Source organism: Calidris pugnax, unplaced genomic scaffold, assembly GCF_001431845.1.
Source record: "Calidris pugnax isolate Ruff unplaced genomic scaffold, ASM143184v1 scaffold178, whole genome shotgun sequence".
Classification (NCBI taxonomy): domain Eukaryota; kingdom Metazoa; phylum Chordata; class Aves; order Charadriiformes; family Scolopacidae; genus Calidris; species Calidris pugnax.
Genome location: NW_015090986.1, coordinates 345,697 through 364,927, shown reverse-complemented (window position 1 = coordinate 364,927; position 19,231 = coordinate 345,697). Strand labels below are relative to the sequence as shown.

Genomic DNA, 19,231 nt, shown 5'->3' with positions numbered 1-19,231 from the left:
TCTTTTTTTTTGGAAGAAGACATATCACCTTATTAAACCTCAGCCTTTTGCATTGTAGGGCTGCTCAGATATCTGCAAAAAATGTTTGTACTGTGCCCCAGGATAAGGAAACCTGCACATGACAGCTCTTGGCAGAATTTCATTTAATTACTCACTGAGGTGGCCTGAAAAGCCTGATATTCAGGTTTGCTCAAAGAGAACCTGAAATGACAGACGGCCCGTGTATTACCCTCTGTTTGAAAAGGTGCCCTCATGATGGTAGACACCTTGTTCAACAGTTTGATTCATGGCAGTAAAGGTGCTGCCAAAGTAAAGAGCACTTCAAAAACTGCTTTGAAATACCCTGTTTTGTCCTCTGCATGGTAAAATGAATGTTGTCAATTTAATTCCTTGTATTAGCAAGGCCATAATAATGTTCAGTCATGCTTACATGAAAGGGTTTATTTAAAAAAAGAGGAACGAACAAGAGACAGAACAGCTCGATTTTCAGAGGAAGATGCCCAGAATTTACAGACTGTGGCTATGCAACAAGTTTCCAAACACAGCCTTCCTTTAGACACCTTCATACAGTCTCCAAATGGAAGAAGGAATATAATGAGAGATTTAGATTAGATACTAGAAAGAAATTCTTTACTGTGGGCATGCTGAGGCACTGGAACAGGTTGCCCAGAGAAGCTGTGGATGCCCCATCCCTGGAGGTGTTCAAGGCCAGGCTGGATGGGGCTTTGAGCAACCTGCTGTAGTGGGAGTTGTCCCTGCCCATGGCAGAGGCATTGGAACTCAATGATCTTAAAGGTCCCTTCCAACTCTAACCATTCTAGGATTCTATGAAAGTGCCTTTTATTTAAGTGTGGTCCTCCAAAACACTTTCCAGCTCTCAAACAATATGGAGAAGAGCTGCTGAGGACATTCTTCAGTTCAGCCCTGAAAAACCTGTGATTATGCCATGCTGCACCTCCAGTGCTCTGCTTCCCATCTAGATGTGCTGTGGACTTGGGGGAAAAAGATGCAATGGAAGAAGGGGCCAGTGTGGGGGCAGTGGAAGTTTTAAAGTTTTCAGAGTCTTTGAAGCTGCTTTGGGATGAGGGAGGAAAAGACAGAGAGTGAAAAGGAAAGTGCAGGGGATGGTAAAAGATAAAAGTATGACATTTCCATGTGCTTGGGACAAGTGGCCATGGAAGGAGTAATAGGAACCTCAAAACCTGGATGCTCTCTTACTGTCTTGCAGCTTATAAGGCAAAACCTGCAGGAGATGCACAGAGCTCAGTGCAGGAAGCTGTTACCAAAGCTTTTCCCAGGGTAATTTCCTAGAAAACAGCTCTCTGGTGTTCTGGGATTGGAAACACAGTGCTCTTCTGCAGAGAGGAAAACAAACGGAAACCAAAGCCTAAGCATTCAGAAAATCCTGTGAAAATGAAGACTTTGCAGGAGATAATTCAAGGGAAGACTGTGAAACCTTCTAGAAAATGAGTATTGCATCATTTCAACAGAGGGTTAATACATTGGTCTGCTTGAGTGGGCACGTCACCACCACCCAGAAGTCACCCCACAGTGACTCATCTGCCAAAGCAGCCCTCAGCCCACTAAAATTCCCATCCATTATCTAGCTTTGCACAGGTCATGTATCCAGTCAGCCTTGTTTTACAGACCAAACCCTGTGTTCCTGATTCAAAAACCACAAAAAAGCACAATCTTTCAAGTCTGGGAGAAAATAAATATCGAAATTCTTGAACTCTGTGATAAGCCTTTCAGACATCACTTGCTTGCTGAAAGGCTTAATCCTGAAAAAGTCCCTGCTTCAAAGCACACTGAGATCAGTCAACCTGTTTTTGTCACGCTTCTGTAACTACATATATTGAAAGGTCCCCAAAGCCCAGTGCACTAATTTTTTCTATTTATAATTCTGTGAAAAACCTCAGACCTCACCTTGAAGTTTTCTTGTTGCCAGTGTCTTTTTGATTTAAATGTGGTTGTTGATGTCTGAGTTTTTGTTCACCCTGGCTGATTGTGGTGATAAAGCTATTTTCTCTGGCCAACTACAGTAACAGGATCCTCTGGGTGAAGTGGGCTGAGCAGTTCCTTTCCACCATTATTATGTGGTGTAATCAAAGATCAGTACTGCCTGATTAAGAAGACCTTCCTCCGTGTGGCTGAGGTGTGTGATCTATCTGGAGTTTATCTGACTGAACGAGGTGCTGAAAAGGAGCACTTGCATTTTCCTGGGTTTGACAAAGTCCCTCTTATCTCACTTTACCATTGCTGACTGGTCGAAGGAGCGATGATCACCTGAAGGTGAGATCCCATTTTCCTGCCTCAGGATCCATGATTTCACTTAGTGGCAGCAATGAGGGGAAGTAGTGCTCTAGAAGAAGGGTCCTATGAGCCAGTTATGAGAATGCATCAGGTTCCTTCAGAAACTTAGCACATTTCTGGGAGTCTGGGCAACATGACTTGAGGGGTCAGATCCCACCCTGGAAAACTGAGTTCCAGTGTGACTCACACACAGGTCACCCATGCAAAGAAATATGTCCCAATAGATAATTTGATATTACGTGTTTGAAATTCACACTGTAGCTTAAATTCCTCCAGTTTGAAGGCAGGCACAATACGGTGCTATTGGACGGGCGACCAAAAATTCCTATCAGCTGTTTGCAAACAGCTGCAAGTTATCTCTGCAAGAGAAGAAAGCAGCAACAACATGCCCTAATTATTTGGAGTTGAAAAACTGATTTTAGAATAGAATGATGTGTTTAGGAATAGTTTTTGGCCAGATAAGCTGGTTAAGTTCTATCAAAATGTTATTTTCTGGCTGCTCCTCACGTCTCCAGCCTGCAGTCCCAGGCGTGTCGGGGCAGGGTTGGGAGCATCCCAGCCTGTGTGAGGTTTGCAGGTCCCTCTCTGGAGACTGGTACAGATGGCACAGGTGGCTCACGGCTAATGGGGCTTCATGGAAGAGAGGGTTCACTTTATTCAGGTTGTCTTTAGTAACAAAAATAATTTCAATTATTTGGGAATACTAAATGAAATTTTCACTTCTGTTGCCGTATCTTTGTAGAGGAGCAGGAGACAGATGTGGGGGCTGTGTCTGTTTTGTGTGAAAGCAAAGCTGCTGCAAGTTCTGCTTCAATGTCATGAAGGCGTCTGAATGGAAATTTTGATGTGTGGTTGTAGTTTGCAGCTTGCTCGGTTAGGGATGAATTTTCTGACTTCACTGGAGTGCTGGATAGGAAGGATGGTGGATGCAAAATGGCAGGGAGAAGTTTCCATAGCTGTGCTGCTCAAGGCAGTGCATTGTGGTTTTAGGCTAGGGACCAAGAGGAAGAACATCCATGGCACGTGTGCATTGGCAGGGTCCACATGACAGCCAAGCCCCCGTCTCTGGGCCAGCCACCCACGTGCAGCAGACAGACGGGTGCAGCTCCCCTGGCATTTGCACAGCCGGCTGCAGCTCTGCTGCTAGTATTGATTTATTTTCACATCTGGGCTTCATGCCACCTGCGGACCTCGTGGGAAACCAGTGAGAAGTTCTTTGGTGTGTGGGTGTCCATTAGCACATGTGTGCTTTTCTCTTGGGGACCTCTGGGCTTGGGAGCAGGGAGCAGCAGGGGCTGCTCTGCTCGCTCTCATGTCCCTCTGGAGGAGGCTACCACCTCATCAGCCAAACTGGCAAGAGGAAACTCATGTCTGGCTGGAGCTCCAGCACCTCAAAACTAAGTGCAATCTTTCACACTAAAACATTTTGATGGCAACTGATGCAAGCCTTTAAACTGTCCCTGGAGAAGCACAGGTTTCCTTCAGCTTCTTCTTGGCATTGGTTAGGCCCCACCTTGAGTACTGCATCCAGTTTTGGGCCCCTTACTACAGAAAAGACATTGAGGTCCTGGAGTGGGTCCAGAGAAGGGCAACGAAGCTGGTGAGGGGTCTGGAGAACAAGTCTTATGAGGAGAGGCTGAGGGAGCTGAGGTTGTTCAGCCTGGAGAAAAAGGAGGCTGAGGGGAGACCTTATCACTCTCTACGACTACCTGAAAGAAGGTTGTATGATAATTCGTCATCTTTAGGACAAGAGGAAATGGCCTCAAGTTGTGCCAGGGGAGGTTGAGATTGGGTATTAGGAAAAACTTTTACCCTGAAAGGGTTATTAAGCATTGGAATGGGCTACTCAGGGAAGGGGTTGAGGCACCATCCCTGGAGGTATTTAAAAGATGAGTAGACATAGTGCTTAGTGACATGGTTTAGTAAGGGTCTTTATCAGAGTTAGGTCAATGGTTGGACTAGATGATCTGAAACATCCCTTCCAACCTAGAAATTCTATAATTCTATGATTTTCCTGTGGGGTGGAAGTTCCCTGTATGGGGGAAAAAGTGGAAAATTAATAAAAGCTATCAAACAATTTATGAAATTAATAAAATATCTTACACTTGGCGACAACGAGCCATGCCAGATTTTGGTTCTCAGGTCTGTTGGCCTAGTGTTGGACTGTGCAGGAAGTAGGTGTTCGCCATCCTGCTCCAGAGGTTTGTGCAATGCAGAAGTGGCACATTTGCCAGACAGGAAGCCATCCCTGGCTGATTTCACTCCGATCCCAGCAGCCATGGACTAAATTATCCCTGCAGAAGAAGTTTATCTTTCAGTGCAGTCTGGTTTTCTGTGTAGCAGGTGGAAGAGGTAAGAAATTGTTCAGCAGAAGGGCCTATGGGTAAACTGTCTGTATTGTATCTCCAGAAGTACAGGGGGAAGGTACCAAAAGGGTTTGCTGAGACGTAACATGGTTGAGGATATGTAGAGGTGGAAAGGACAGGATTGTGGGAGAAGAGTCCTTATTTCAGAGTGCCAAACCCTGAAGAACTGGACTTTGATCAAAATCTGGACCTGCCTGTCCAGGTCTTTAGTTCAGTCAGAAACGGCCAGGCACCAAACTGATCCTGAGCATTCCCATTCAGCCTGGAGAAATTTCTGGTCAAACCCATCATTTCTGCACATGCCATGGCTTCCTCTCCCAGATGCCATCCATTTCCACAGGAAAGCAATGATATCTCTGCCTTTCTAAGTAAAATGTCTTTTTGCTACTTTCATTAACCTTTAGTAAAGAAAGTAAGAGACAAAAATGACACCTACTGGACATATCTGGGTAACTTCTCTAGAGATGTCTAAAAATATAGGTCTTTTACAGCATCTTTTTACTACAAAGACTGGGCTATTTTGGACTCTTGAGAGTTTAAGTACTTCTGGCCTCTAACAGGATTGTTGTTATATTTATAGCAAAGTGAGTTCAAACTCAAGATGTCTACAGACAAGACTAAGATTTCTCAGGAAATAATTGCACAATCTCTGTGATTCAGTTCCCTTGCCCATAAATTGTGGAAGTCCTGGGTTGTTTTTCCTTGCTACATTTGACTGCATTGTCTAGTCCTTGAATGGTATTTTCGAGCTGATTAAATGAATTAAAGAATGATTAAAAGTCTTTATTGTTTAAAAATCCTTATTGCACTGTTACGGCACCCATTTTTAAAAAGGTAGAAATGAGGACTCTGGGACCTACTGACCTGTCAGACTCACCTCTGTGCCTGCGAAAATTATGGAACAGGTCCTCCTGGAAGCTATGCTAAGACACATGGAGGACCAGGAGGTGATTCGAGACAGCCACTGTGGCTTCATCATGGGCAAGTCTTACCTGACCAACCAAATGGCCTTCTATGGTGGAATGATTTCATCAGTGAACAAGGGAAGAGCTACTGGTGTCATCTGTCTGGACTTCTGTAAGGCCTTTGACATGGTCCTCCACAATATCCTCCTCTCTAAATTGAAGAGACGGATGGGCTATTTGGTGTGTAAGGAGTTGGCTGGATGATCACATCCAGAGAGTAGTGCTCAATGGCTCAATGTCCAGATGGAGACTGGTGACAGGGGGTCCATGTTGGGACTAGTACTGTTTACTATCTTCTTCAATGACATAGACGGTAGGATTGAGTATACCCTCAGCAAGTTTGCAATGATACCAAGCTGAGGGGTGCAATTGACATGCTTGAAGGATGGGATGCCATCCAGAGAGACCTGGACAAGCTCAAAAAGTGGGCCTGTGCGAACCTCTTAAGGTTCAACAAGGCTAAGTACAGTGTCCTGCATCTGGGCTGGGCCAATACCTGGTATCAATACAGGCTGGCGATGAAGGGATTGAGAGCAGCCCTACCCAGACCAAGGACTTGCGGGTACTGGTGGACGAAAAACTCAACATGAGCTGACAATGTGCACTAGCAGCCCAGAAAGCCAACTGTCTCCTGGGCTGCATCAAAAGCAGCATGGCCAGCAGGTAGAGGGAGCTGATTCTGCCCCTCTGCTCCACTCTGGTGAGACCCCACCTGGAGTACTGAGTCCAGCTCTGGACCCCTCAGCACAAGAAGGACATGGGCCTGTTGGAGCGGGTCCAGAGAAGGGCCACAAAAATGATTAGAGGGTTGGAGCACCTCTGCTCTGAGGACAGGCCAAGAGAGTTGGGGTTGTTCAGCCTGGAGAGGAGAAGGCTGTGGGGACACCTTATTGTAGCCTTTTAGTACTTAAAGAGATCTTATAAGAAAGATGGGGGCAGACTTTTTTTAGCAGGTCCCATTGCGATAGTACAAGGGGTAAGGCTTTTAAGCTAATAGAGGGAATATTTCAGACTAGCTATAAGGAAGAATTTGTTTATGATGAAGGTGGTGAAAGACTGGCACCGGTTGCCCAGAGAGGTGGTAGATGCCCCACCCCTGGAAACATTCAAGGTCAGGTTGGCTGGGGCTCTGAGCAACCTGATCGAGTTGAAGATGTCTCTGCTCATTGCAGAGCAGGTTGAACTATATGACCTATAAATGTTCATTCCAACCGAAACCATTCTATGATTCTATGATTCTACGATCCTTTGTGAATTAAAATTTGAGAGATGGAGGTGTAAAAGGCAGGACGTTTATTCTCATACTAGCACAGAAAAGCTACTACTGTGACACAAAAGCAACTTTGTTTGAAACAGTGTAAGAGTAACTAAATGTTGTTTCTTAATGCTGACAAATGTTGATTCTGGGGCCTAAACTAGCAAGTCACAGGGTCCTGTGTAGTCCTGGTGTAGGGTGGCCTTCGGGCTGGAAGTCCTCAGAGAAGTGCATATGCCAGCGCCAGCATTACTTGGGCAATGCAGGATGAGAAGAGGCATGCAAGGTGTGATTCTATAAGGCTTTACTAAAGCACAAGACTCTTCAGATTGGATTTAAGTCCTCTTTTTGGACTTTGCAGCTGCGGGGGGGGGACACGACACACATTCAGCCAGGCTTAGATACGTAGTCTGCATGGGGTTGTTGTGACCGAACTGCAGGACCCAGCTCTTTGTCTTGTTGAACCTCATACTAATGACATCAGCCCATTGATCCACCCTGTCCAGATCCCTCTGCAGAGCCTTCCTACCATCAAGCAGATCTACACTTCTGTGCAATTTGGTGTTATCTGAAAACTTACAGGGGGTGCAATCAATCCGCTCTTCCAGGATGGTGATAAAGATATTAAAGAGAACTGGCCCCAGTACTGAGCCCCGGGGAACACCAGTAGTGATCAGCAGTCAACTGAATTTAACTCCACTCACCACCACTCTTCGGGCCCAGCCATCCAGCCAGTTTTTTAACCAGTGAAGTGTATCCCATCCAAGTCATGAGTGGCCAATTTGTCCAGGACAATGTTGTGGAAAATGCTGTCAAAGTCCTTTACTAAAGTCCAGATAGACAACAGCCACAACCTTTCCCTCATCCCCTTAGTGGGTCACCATGTCATAGAAGGAGATCAGGTTTGTCAAGTAGGAACTGCCCTTCATGAACCTGTGCTGATCGGGCCTGACCACCTGGTTGTCCTGTGTGTGCTACGTGATGGCCCTCAAAATTATATGCTCCATTACCTTCCGTGGCACCAAAGTCAGACTGACAGACTTGTAGTTCCCTGTACCATCCTTCCAGCCCTTCTTGTAGATGAGCATCACATTTGGTAAGCTCCAGTTCACTGGTATCTGCCCGGTTAGCCAGGACTGCTGATAAATGATGGAAAAGTGTCTTAGTGAGCACTTCCACCAGCTCCCCCAATACCCTCAGGTGGATCCTATCCAGCTCCATAGACTTGTGACTGTCTAAGCAGTGTAGGAGGCTGCTAGCCATTTCCCCTTGGATTACGGGGCTTCATTCTACTCGATGAAGGGATTGAGAGCAGCCCTACCCAGACCAAGGACTTGCGGGTACTGGTGGACGAAAAACTCAACATGAGCTGACAATGTGCACTAGCAGCCCAGAAAGCCAACTGTCTCCTGGGCTGCATCAAAAGCAGCATGGCCAGCAGGTAGAGGGAGCTGATTCTGCCCCTCTGCTCCACTCTGGTGAGACCCCACCTGGAGTACTGAGTCCAGCTCTGGACCCCTCAGCACAAGAAGGACATGGGCCTGTTGGAGCGGGTCCAGAGAAGGGCCACAAAAATGATTAGAGGGTTGGAGCACCTCTGCTCTGAGGACAGGCCAAGAGAGTTGGGGTTGTTCAGCCTGGAGAGGAGAAGGCTGTGGGGACACCTTATTGTAGCCTTTTAGTACTTAAAGAGATCTTATAAGAAAGATGGGGGCAGACTTTTTTTAGCAGGTCCCATTGCGATAGTACAAGGGGTAAGGCTTTTAAGCTAATAGAGGGAATATTTCAGACTAGCTATAAGGAAGAATTTGTTTATGATGAAGGTGGTGAAAGACTGGCACCGGTTGCCCAGAGAGGTGGTAGATGCCCCACCCCTGGAAACATTCAAGGTCAGGTTGGCTGGGGCTCTGAGCAACCTGATCGAGTTGAAGATGTCTCTGCTCATTGCAGAGCAGGTTGAACTATATGACCTATAAATGTTCATTCCAACCGAAACCATTCTATGATTCTATGATTCTACGATCCTTTGTGAATTAAAATTTGAGAGATGGAGGTGTAAAAGGCAGGACGTTTATTCTCATACTAGCACAGAAAAGCTACTACTGTGACACAAAAGCAACTTTGTTTGAAACAGTGTAAGAGTAACTAAATGTTGTTTCTTAATGCTGACAAATGTTGATTCTGGGGCCTAAACTAGCAAGTCACAGGGTCCTGTGTAGTCCTGGTGTAGGGTGGCCTTCGGGCTGGAAGTCCTCAGAGAAGTGCATATGCCAGCGCCAGCATTACTTGGGCAATGCAGGATGAGAAGAGGCATGCAAGGTGTGATTCTATAAGGCTTTACTAAAGCACAAGACTCTTCAGATTGGATTTAAGTCCTCTTTTTGGACTTTGCAGCTGCGGGGGGGGGACACGACACACATTCAGCCAGGCTTAGATACGTAGTCTGCATGGGGTTGTTGTGACCGAACTGCAGGACCCAGCTCTTTGTCTTGTTGAACCTCATACTAATGACATCAGCCCATTGATCCACCCTGTCCAGATCCCTCTGCAGAGCCTTCCTACCATCAAGCAGATCTACACTTCTGTGCAATTTGGTGTTATCTGAAAACTTACAGGGGGTGCAATCAATCCGCTCTTCCAGGATGGTGATAAAGATATTAAAGAGAACTGGCCCCAGTACTGAGCCCCGGGGAACACCAGTAGTGATCAGCAGTCAACTGAATTTAACTCCACTCACCACCACTCTTCGGGCCCAGCCATCCAGCCAGTTTTTTAACCAGTGAAGTGTATCCCATCCAAGTCATGAGTGGCCAATTTGTCCAGGACAATGTTGTGGAAAATGCTGTCAAAGTCCTTTACTAAAGTCCAGATAGACAACAGCCACAACCTTTCCCTCATCCCCTTAGTGGGTCACCATGTCATAGAAGGAGATCAGGTTTGTCAAGTAGGAACTGCCCTTCATGAACCTGTGCTGATCGGGCCTGACCACCTGGTTGTCCTGTGTGTGCTACGTGATGGCCCTCAAAATTATATGCTCCATTACCTTCCGTGGCACCAAAGTCAGACTGACAGACTTGTAGTTCCCTGTACCATCCTTCCAGCCCTTCTTGTAGATGAGCATCACATTTGGTAAGCTCCAGTTCACTGGTATCTGCCCGGTTAGCCAGGACTGCTGATAAATGATGGAAAAGTGTCTTAGTGAGCACTTCCACCAGCTCCCCCAATACCCTCAGGTGGATCCTATCCAGCTCCATAGACTTGTGACTGTCTAAGCAGTGTAGGAGGCTGCTAGCCATTTCCCCTTGGATTACGGGGCTTCATTCTACTGCCCATTCAAGTCTTCCAGCTCAGCAGGCTGGGTATCCTGAGAACAATTGGCATTATTATTAAAGACTGAAGCAAAGAAGGTATTTAGTACCTCATCCTTTTCCTCATCCTTTGTCATGATGTTTCCCCCCTCATCCTGCAAAGGGTGGACATTTTCCTTAGTTCTTCTTTTGTTGCTAATGTATTTATAGAAATATTTTTATTGTTTTTTTTATGGCAGAAGCCAGATTAGGTTCTAAGTGGGCTTTGGCCCTTCTAGTTTTCTCTTTGCATAACTTCACAATATGCTTGTAGTCTTCCTGAGTGGCCTGCTTCTTCTTCCAAAGGTCATAAACTCCTTTTTTTCCTGAGTTCCAGGAAAACCTCTCTATTCAGCCGGGCCAATCTTCTCAGCTGGCTCATGTTTTGGCACATGGGGATGGCCTACTCCTGCACCTTACAGATTTCCTTAAATGAAATTGTTTAAGTGAACCCAACTCTTCCAGAAAGTACTGTGCTGAGTCAAAGAGAGGATAGTCAGCTGGGGAATTGCCATGGACACATATGACAGATGCTGAATTTTTAACTGGTGGGATTTTTTCTCCCCATATCCAATGTTTTATAGTTACGTGTCTTAAATTTCCTCTGCCACTTCATGTCCAGTTTTTCACTCCTGCAAGATTATTCAGCAGTTTCTTGTAATTCACTGCAGCAGTAATAAGACTGTCCTTCAAATTGTCCTGACCCATGAGTATGGGTACCTCAAAGACAGAAGTTATGTTTTCCACATTCTCTCAGTTTTGGGGAGAATGCAAACAATGAAGCTACTGTGAGAAGTAATTGTGGCTTTATGATTATGAAATTCTCTTCTCTGAGAGGGCTGACTTAAGTCAGGAGTGGGGTTGATGTCCACATCAACTGAGGACAGGTTCACAGGCGAGCCCCATGGCTTGTTGGCAGGTAATGGGGATCTGGAGTGGGATTGGAGTGAACACAGAAAGTAAAAGTTTTGAATATTGCTGCAGTGCCTTAAAATACAGGGATTTATATCCAGTATGTAGAACAAAACATGCTGGTTAAAAGAGAAATTCCAGAGAAAAATTTTATGTCAAAAAAAATATCCCTGAAAAATGAAAGAATCCCGGAGATGGAGTCAGAAACACTGCATATGCGCTTCTGATCATCAACTGTGTCTTCAGGAGGACCACAGGAGGACCTTGCCACAGGGGAGCCACAGGGGAGCTCTAATACCGAATCATCAGAGCTTTAGGGCAGAGAACTGATCGAGTTATACCCCATTTCTTGGTGAGGAGGAGGGGATTCTTTTTATTTTCCGGTGGCTTAGCTCCCTCTGCTGTGTGTGTGAGCTGAAGGCTGAGGCAGGAGCATTTGGATGGGCTTCCCAGGGAAAGAAAAGGTGACGGCTCAGACAAAAAACAAAAACAAAACCAAACAAACATTAGAGGAAATCCTGTGTCAAAATGTGCCAGGCTCTTACTTGGTCGTTCTGTCTCTGGTGACAGCCTCCAACCCCCCAGCAGCTTCATCAGAGATTGTGGTGCCAGACAGGCAGGCTGCATTAGGGCTTGCATCCGTATGAAAGACTAAAGCCATCAATGGGAGTCTCTATTAACTGCAATGAGTTTGGGATCAGGCTGGAAATGTTTGACAGCAGTTAGCAACAGCCTCTGCAAAAGCTCTGTTCATTTTTTCAGTAGCTGCTGTTGAGCAATGCAGAATATTTTGAGATTTCCTGTCCAGGTACAGCTATGTCTAGGTGTGACAGACCGTAAAAAAAGCTGCCTCAAAGCCTGTGTTCAACTTTATTGTGCAAATACCTGAACTCTTTGTTATTTCCTTCCTATGTTGTGTTCATCTAGATTGTTTTAACAGGCAAACATTGTTCCAGTCTTTGCATATTTGTTTTTCATTTGAAGTCAGATTAGATACTGAGACAGGAAGGTTAATCTGCGGGCCTGTGCGAACCTCTTAAGGTTCAACAAGGCTAAGTACAGTGTCCTGCATCTGGGCTGGGCCAATACCTGGTATCAATACAGGCTGGCGATGAAGGGATTGAGAGCAGCCCTACCCAGACCAAGGACTTGCGGGTACTGGTGGACGAAAAACTCAACATGAGCTGACAATGTGCACTAGCAGCCCAGAAAGCCAACTGTCTCCTGGGCTGCATCAAAAGCAGCATGGCCAGCAGGTAGAGGGAGCTGATTCTGCCCCTCTGCTCCACTCTGGTGAGACCCCACCTGGAGTACTGAGTCCAGCTCTGGACCCCTCAGCACAAGAAGGACATGGGCCTGTTGGAGCGGGTCCAGAGAAGGGCCACAAAAATGATTAGAGGGTTGGAGCACCTCTGCTCTGAGGACAGGCCAAGAGAGTTGGGGTTGTTCAGCCTGGAGAGGAGAAGGCTGTGGGGACACCTTATTGTAGCCTTTTAGTACTTAAAGAGATCTTATAAGAAAGATGGGGGCAGACTTTTTTTAGCAGGTCCCATTGCGATAGTACAAGGGGTAAGGCTTTTAAGCTAATAGAGGGAATATTTCAGACTAGCTATAAGGAAGAATTTGTTTATGATGAAGGTGGTGAAAGACTGGCACCGGTTGCCCAGAGAGGTGGTAGATGCCCCACCCCTGGAAACATTCAAGGTCAGGTTGGCTGGGGCTCTGAGCAACCTGATCGAGTTGAAGATGTCTCTGCTCATTGCAGAGCAGGTTGAACTATATGACCTATAAATGTTCATTCCAACCGAAACCATTCTATGATTCTATGATTCTACGATCCTTTGTGAATTAAAATTTGAGAGATGGAGGTGTAAAAGGCAGGACGTTTATTCTCATACTAGCACAGAAAAGCTACTACTGTGACACAAAAGCAACTTTGTTTGAAACAGTGTAAGAGTAACTAAATGTTGTTTCTTAATGCTGACAAATGTTGATTCTGGGGCCTAAACTAGCAAGTCACAGGGTCCTGTGTAGTCCTGGTGTAGGGTGGCCTTCGGGCTGGAAGTCCTCAGAGAAGTGCATATGCCAGCGCCAGCATTACTTGGGCAATGCAGGATGAGAAGAGGCATGCAAGGTGTGATTCTATAAGGCTTTACTAAAGCACAAGACTCTTCAGATTGGATTTAAGTCCTCTTTTTGGACTTTGCAGCTGCGGGGGGGGGACACGACACACATTCAGCCAGGCTTAGATACGTAGTCTGCATGGGGTTGTTGTGACCGAACTGCAGGACCCAGCTCTTTGTCTTGTTGAACCTCATACTAATGACATCAGCCCATTGATCCACCCTGTCCAGATCCCTCTGCAGAGCCTTCCTACCATCAAGCAGATCTACACTTCTGTGCAATTTGGTGTTATCTGAAAACTTACAGGGGGTGCAATCAATCCGCTCTTCCAGGATGGTGATAAAGATATTAAAGAGAACTGGCCCCAGTACTGAGCCCCGGGGAACACCAGTAGTGATCAGCAGTCAACTGAATTTAACTCCACTCACCACCACTCTTCGGGCCCAGCCATCCAGCCAGTTTTTTAACCAGTGAAGTGTATCCCATCCAAGTCATGAGTGGCCAATTTGTCCAGGACAATGTTGTGGAAAATGCTGTCAAAGTCCTTTACTAAAGTCCAGATAGACAACAGCCACAACCTTTCCCTCATCCCCTTAGTGGGTCACCATGTCATAGAAGGAGATCAGGTTTGTCAAGTAGGAACTGCCCTTCATGAACCTGTGCTGATCGGGCCTGACCACCTGGTTGTCCTGTGTGTGCTACGTGATGGCCCTCAAAATTATATGCTCCATTACCTTCCGTGGCACCAAAGTCAGACTGACAGACTTGTAGTTCCCTGTACCATCCTTCCAGCCCTTCTTGTAGATGAGCATCACATTTGGTAAGCTCCAGTTCACTGGTATCTGCCCGGTTAGCCAGGACTGCTGATAAATGATGGAAAAGTGTCTTAGTGAGCACTTCCACCAGCTCCCCCAATACCCTCAGGTGGATCCTATCCAGCTCCATAGACTTGTGACTGTCTAAGCAGTGTAGGAGGCTGCTAGCCATTTCCCCTTGGATTACGGGGCTTCATTCTACTGCCCATTCAAGTCTTCCAGCTCAGCAGGCTGGGTATCCTGAGAACAATTGGCATTATTATTAAAGACTGAAGCAAAGAAGGTATTTAGTACCTCATCCTTTTCCTCATCCTTTGTCATGATGTTTCCCCCCTCATCCTGCAAAGGGTGGACATTTTCCTTAGTTCTTCTTTTGTTGCTAATGTATTTATAGAAATATTTTTATTGTTTTTTTTATGGCAGAAGCCAGATTAGGTTCTAAGTGGGCTTTGGCCCTTCTAGTTTTCTCTTTGCATAACTTCACAATATGCTTGTAGTCTTCCTGAGTGGCCTGCTTCTTCTTCCAAAGGTCATAAACTCCTTTTTTTCCTGAGTTCCAGGAAAACCTCTCTATTCAGCCGGGCCAATCTTCTCAGCTGGCTCATGTTTTGGCACATGGGGATGGCCTACTCCTGCACCTTACAGATTTCCTTAAATGAAATTGTTTAAGTGAACCCAACTCTTCCAGAAAGTACTGTGCTGAGTCAAAGAGAGGATAGTCAGCTGGGGAATTGCCATGGACACATATGACAGATGCTGAATTTTTAACTGGTGGGATTTTTTCTCCCCATATCCAATGTTTTATAGTTACGTGTCTTAAATTTCCTCTGCCACTTCATGTCCAGTTTTTCACTCCTGCAAGATTATTCAGCAGTTTCTTGTAATTCACTGCAGCAGTAATAAGACTGTCCTTCAAATTGTCCTGACCCATGAGTATGGGTACCTCAAAGACAGAAGTTATGTTTTCCACATTCTCTCAGTTTTGGGGAGAATGCAAACAATGAAGCTACTGTGAGAAGTAATTGTGGCTTTATGATTATGAAATTCTCTTCTCTGAGAGGGCTGACTTAAGTCAGGAGTGGGGTTGATGTCCACATCAACTGAGGACAGGTTCACAGGCGAGCCCCATGGCTTGTTGGCAGGTAATGGGGATCTGGAGTGGGATTGGAGTGAACACAGAAAGTAAAAGTTTTGAATATTGCTGCAGTGCCTTAAAATACAGGGATTTATATCCAGTATGTAGAACAAAACATGCTGGTTAAAAGAGAAATTCCAGAGAAAAATTTTATGTCAAAAAAAATATCCCTGAAAAATGAAAGAATCCCGGAGATGGAGTCAGAAACACTGCATATGCGCTTCTGATCATCAACTGTGTCTTCAGGAGGACCACAGGAGGACCTTGCCACAGGGGAGCCACAGGGGAGCTCTAATACCGAATCATCAGAGCTTTAGGGCAGAGAACTGATCGAGTTATACCCCATTTCTTGGTGAGGAGGAGGGGATTCTTTTTATTTTCCGGTGGCTTAGCTCCCTCTGCTGTGTGTGTGAGCTGAAGGCTGAGGCAGGAGCATTTGGATGGGCTTCCCAGGGAAAGAAAAGGTGACGGCTCAGACAAAAAACAAAAACAAAACCAAACAAACATTAGAGGAAATCCTGTGTCAAAATGTGCCAGGCTCTTACTTGGTCGTTCTGTCTCTGGTGACAGCCTCCAACCCCCCAGCAGCTTCATCAGAGATTGTGGTGCCAGACAGGCAGGCTGCATTAGGGCTTGCATCCGTATGAAAGACTAAAGCCATCAATGGGAGTCTCTATTAACTGCAATGAGTTTGGGATCAGGCTGGAAATGTTTGACAGCAGTTAGCAACAGCCTCTGCAAAAGCTCTGTTCATTTTTTCAGTAGCTGCTGTTGAGCAATGCAGAATATTTTGAGATTTCCTGTCCAGGTACAGCTATGTCTAGGTGTGACAGACCGTAAAAAAAGCTGCCTCAAAGCCTGTGTTCAACTTTATTGTGCAAATACCTGAACTCTTTGTTATTTCCTTCCTATGTTGTGTTCATCTAGATTGTTTTAACAGGCAAACATTGTTCCAGTCTTTGCATATTTGTTTTTCATTTGAAGTCAGATTAGATACTGAGACAGGAAGGTTAATCTGCTCATTTCAGCCAAGTTTTTATTCCAGAGATGGCTGTTGATTAGCCAAAATATGACACTGAAAAGCCACTGAAAGATGCCTTGAAGCAGGCTGTTGTAAGGGCTTATGTGGGAAAGACAAAAGTGTGTAAGATACTTTACCTACTTTTACACCAGTTTTTTAGGTACTGCCAGCATTTGAGCCCAGACAACGGGGACATCAAGTTTATGATGGTTTCTGCATCCCCTGGTGTTTTATCCTTAGTGTTACCCCAGTGGCATTAGATTCCTGGACTGTGTAAGAGAAAAGTAACAAACAGTAATGGAGATGAGAGTAATTTACGAGAGAATCAGAAGCAGTTAAGGAAAGCTGCTGCCTAGTTATGCTTAGATTTTGAAAAGTGTTGTGAATGATGATTAATATGCCAGATTTAATTCAAGGTTAATGTAACACATTATAGATCAGAATGTAGATAGTTGTGATTATATGTTTAAATATATCCAACTACTTCACTTTCTACCACTGCAAAGTTCAAGGCACACAGTTATAGTCCAATGAAACGTGAGTCAACCTATAATTGTTTTTAATCTTAGACTTAGGACAGTAGTGATATGCTCTGCATAGAATCACGGGATCGTTTTTGTTGGAAGAGACCTTTAAGATCATCAAGTCCTACTGTTAACCTAGCACTGCCAAAACAACCACCAAACCATATCCCTCAGCACCACATCTACACATCTTTTTAATACCTCCAGGAATCGTCATTCCACTGCTTTATTGGACAGCATGTTCCAGTGCTTGATAACCTTTTCAGTAAGCAATTTTTTCTCAATATCCAATCTAAACCTCCCCTGGTGCTCTTGATGCCATTTCCTCTTGTTCTATCACTGTTACTTGGGAGAAGAGACCAACCCCGACCTCACTACAACCTCCTTTCAGGTAGTTGTAGAGAGCAATAAAGTCTCTCATCAGCTTCCTCTACTTCAGACCAGTTCCCTCAGCTGCTCCTCATAAGACTTGTGTCCTAGACCCCTCACCAGCTTCGTTATTTAAAGCGTGCACAGATATGATCAGAAAGTCTTCAAAGCCTGATACTCCCTTCACATAGTCTACATATCCCATGCGTATATACAAGCATATACACACAAAAAATTCAAACCCAAAACCAACCCGAAGATTTAAAATTCTAAGAACAATAAAGGTATTACGAGCTCTAAAAGACATGTTAGCTTAGGCATAAATAGAATCTTTAAAACTTAAACTCATAAAAGAATTAGCAAATTATTTTTTCAAATAATGAAGACCTTTTAAATTTCAAGTAATTTTAATATGGTAGGATAGCTTTTTATCTTTCTTAGAAAATAAAATACAAGAAGTTTTCTTTCATAATAATGAAATACTAGTTTAACATGATTTCCTGAATTCTAAAGTCCACGGTTTCTTTTTAAGTTTCAGCTACAAGACAATGCTTGTACCTTATTTCTTGCTGTAAATTACTTTTGACAGCTTTTTTTTTTTTTTGTACAGCATCTAAGATGTAGTTCCATCCATGATTACTCCAGCCTTAATATATACAAATGAACAACAGGCAAACGTTTTCATAACTAAATGTTTACATCAATGCTCCAGTTTAATGTCTTATGCAAAATCTGAAAACTTTTTTCCAAATTACAAGCAGTAAGTTACCTCCTAAATATGACCATTGCTAGGAGATGCATCAAGGCATAGAATCATAGAATCGTCTAGGTTGGAAGAGACCCTTGGGATCATCGAGTCCAATACTTTCCCAAGCATGAATAGTTTCCCAAAACAATTCCCACCAGATTATGGAAGATGTATGACCACAACCTGGCTTTCCCACTTTAACAGGGATAGTATTTAGACAGAGGATTGAACACACACCCTATTCAACCAAGGACTGTATCACTGTTCATTTACCAAACACACAAGCTCATATATTAAAGATTACTTTTTCTTGTAACAGTCAACTAAAAACATATTAATCCAGAGGTTTAGTCATTAGCAGATCAGTAGTATAAAATTGGATTAAGACAATTTTTGACATCACCACCCTACTTGGACATACAGTGGGGCAAAGAGTAAATGGTAACTTGGGAAGAGTGGAAAGTTTCCTACATACCAATTCACAGAATGTGAACTGTTTCCCTTCTCTGGACACACTCCAGCACCTCGATGTCTTTCTTGTAGTGAGGGGCCCAAAACTGGACACAGTACTCGAGCTGTGGCCTCACCAGTGTTGAGTGCAGGGGGATGATGAGTTTCGTAGTCCTGCTGGCCACATTATTTCTGATACAGGCCAGGATGCTGTTGGCAACCTTGGTCACCTGGGCACACTGCTGGCTCATGTTCAGCCTGCTGTTCACCAACAGCCCCAGGTCCTTTTCCACCAGGCAGCTCTCCAGCTGCTCTTCCCCGAGCCTGTAGCACTTCATGGGGTTGGGGTGACCCAAGTGCAGGACCCGGCACTTGGCTTTGTTGAATCTCAGATCATTGGCCTTGGCCCATCAATCCAGCCTGCCCAGACTCCTCTGTACAGCCGTCCTACACTGAAGAAGATCAAAGCTCCTGCACAGCCTGGTGTCATCTGCAAACTTACTGAGAGTGCACTTGATCCCCTTGTCCAGGATGTTGATAAATATATTAAAGAGAATCAGACCCAATACTGAGCCCTTGGGAACATCACTTGTGACCAGATTTAACTCACTTCGCCACCAAACTCTGGGCTTGGCCATCCAGCCAGTTTTTTACCCAGTGAAACATCCATCCATCCAAGCCATGAGCAGCCAGTTTCTCCAGGAGAATGCTGTGGAAAACGGTGTCAAAGTCTTTACAAAAGTCCAGATAGACAACATCCACAGCCTTTCCCTCATCCACTAAGTGGGTCACCTTGTCATAGAAGGAGATCAGGTTAGTCAAGCAGGACCTGCTTAGCATCTTCAGACATCTGCAGGTGCATTTATTTATTGATCTTTAAGAAGTGG

The 19,231-nt window shown here is 44.8% G+C and overlaps 1 protein-coding gene across 1 annotated transcript in view; it reads left to right on the top strand.

Moving 5' to 3' along the window:
• Positions 1-19,231, top strand: part of LOC106894883 (collagen and calcium-binding EGF domain-containing protein 1-like) — a 182,315-nt gene that overhangs the window by 25,485 nt on the left and 137,599 nt on the right. Inside the window, exon 3 of the mRNA XM_014953874.1 lies at positions 5,585-5,824. Within this exon, the coding sequence (XP_014809360.1) occupies positions 5,585-5,824 (240 nt within the window). The remainder of the gene's footprint in view (positions 1-5,584; positions 5,825-19,231) is intronic.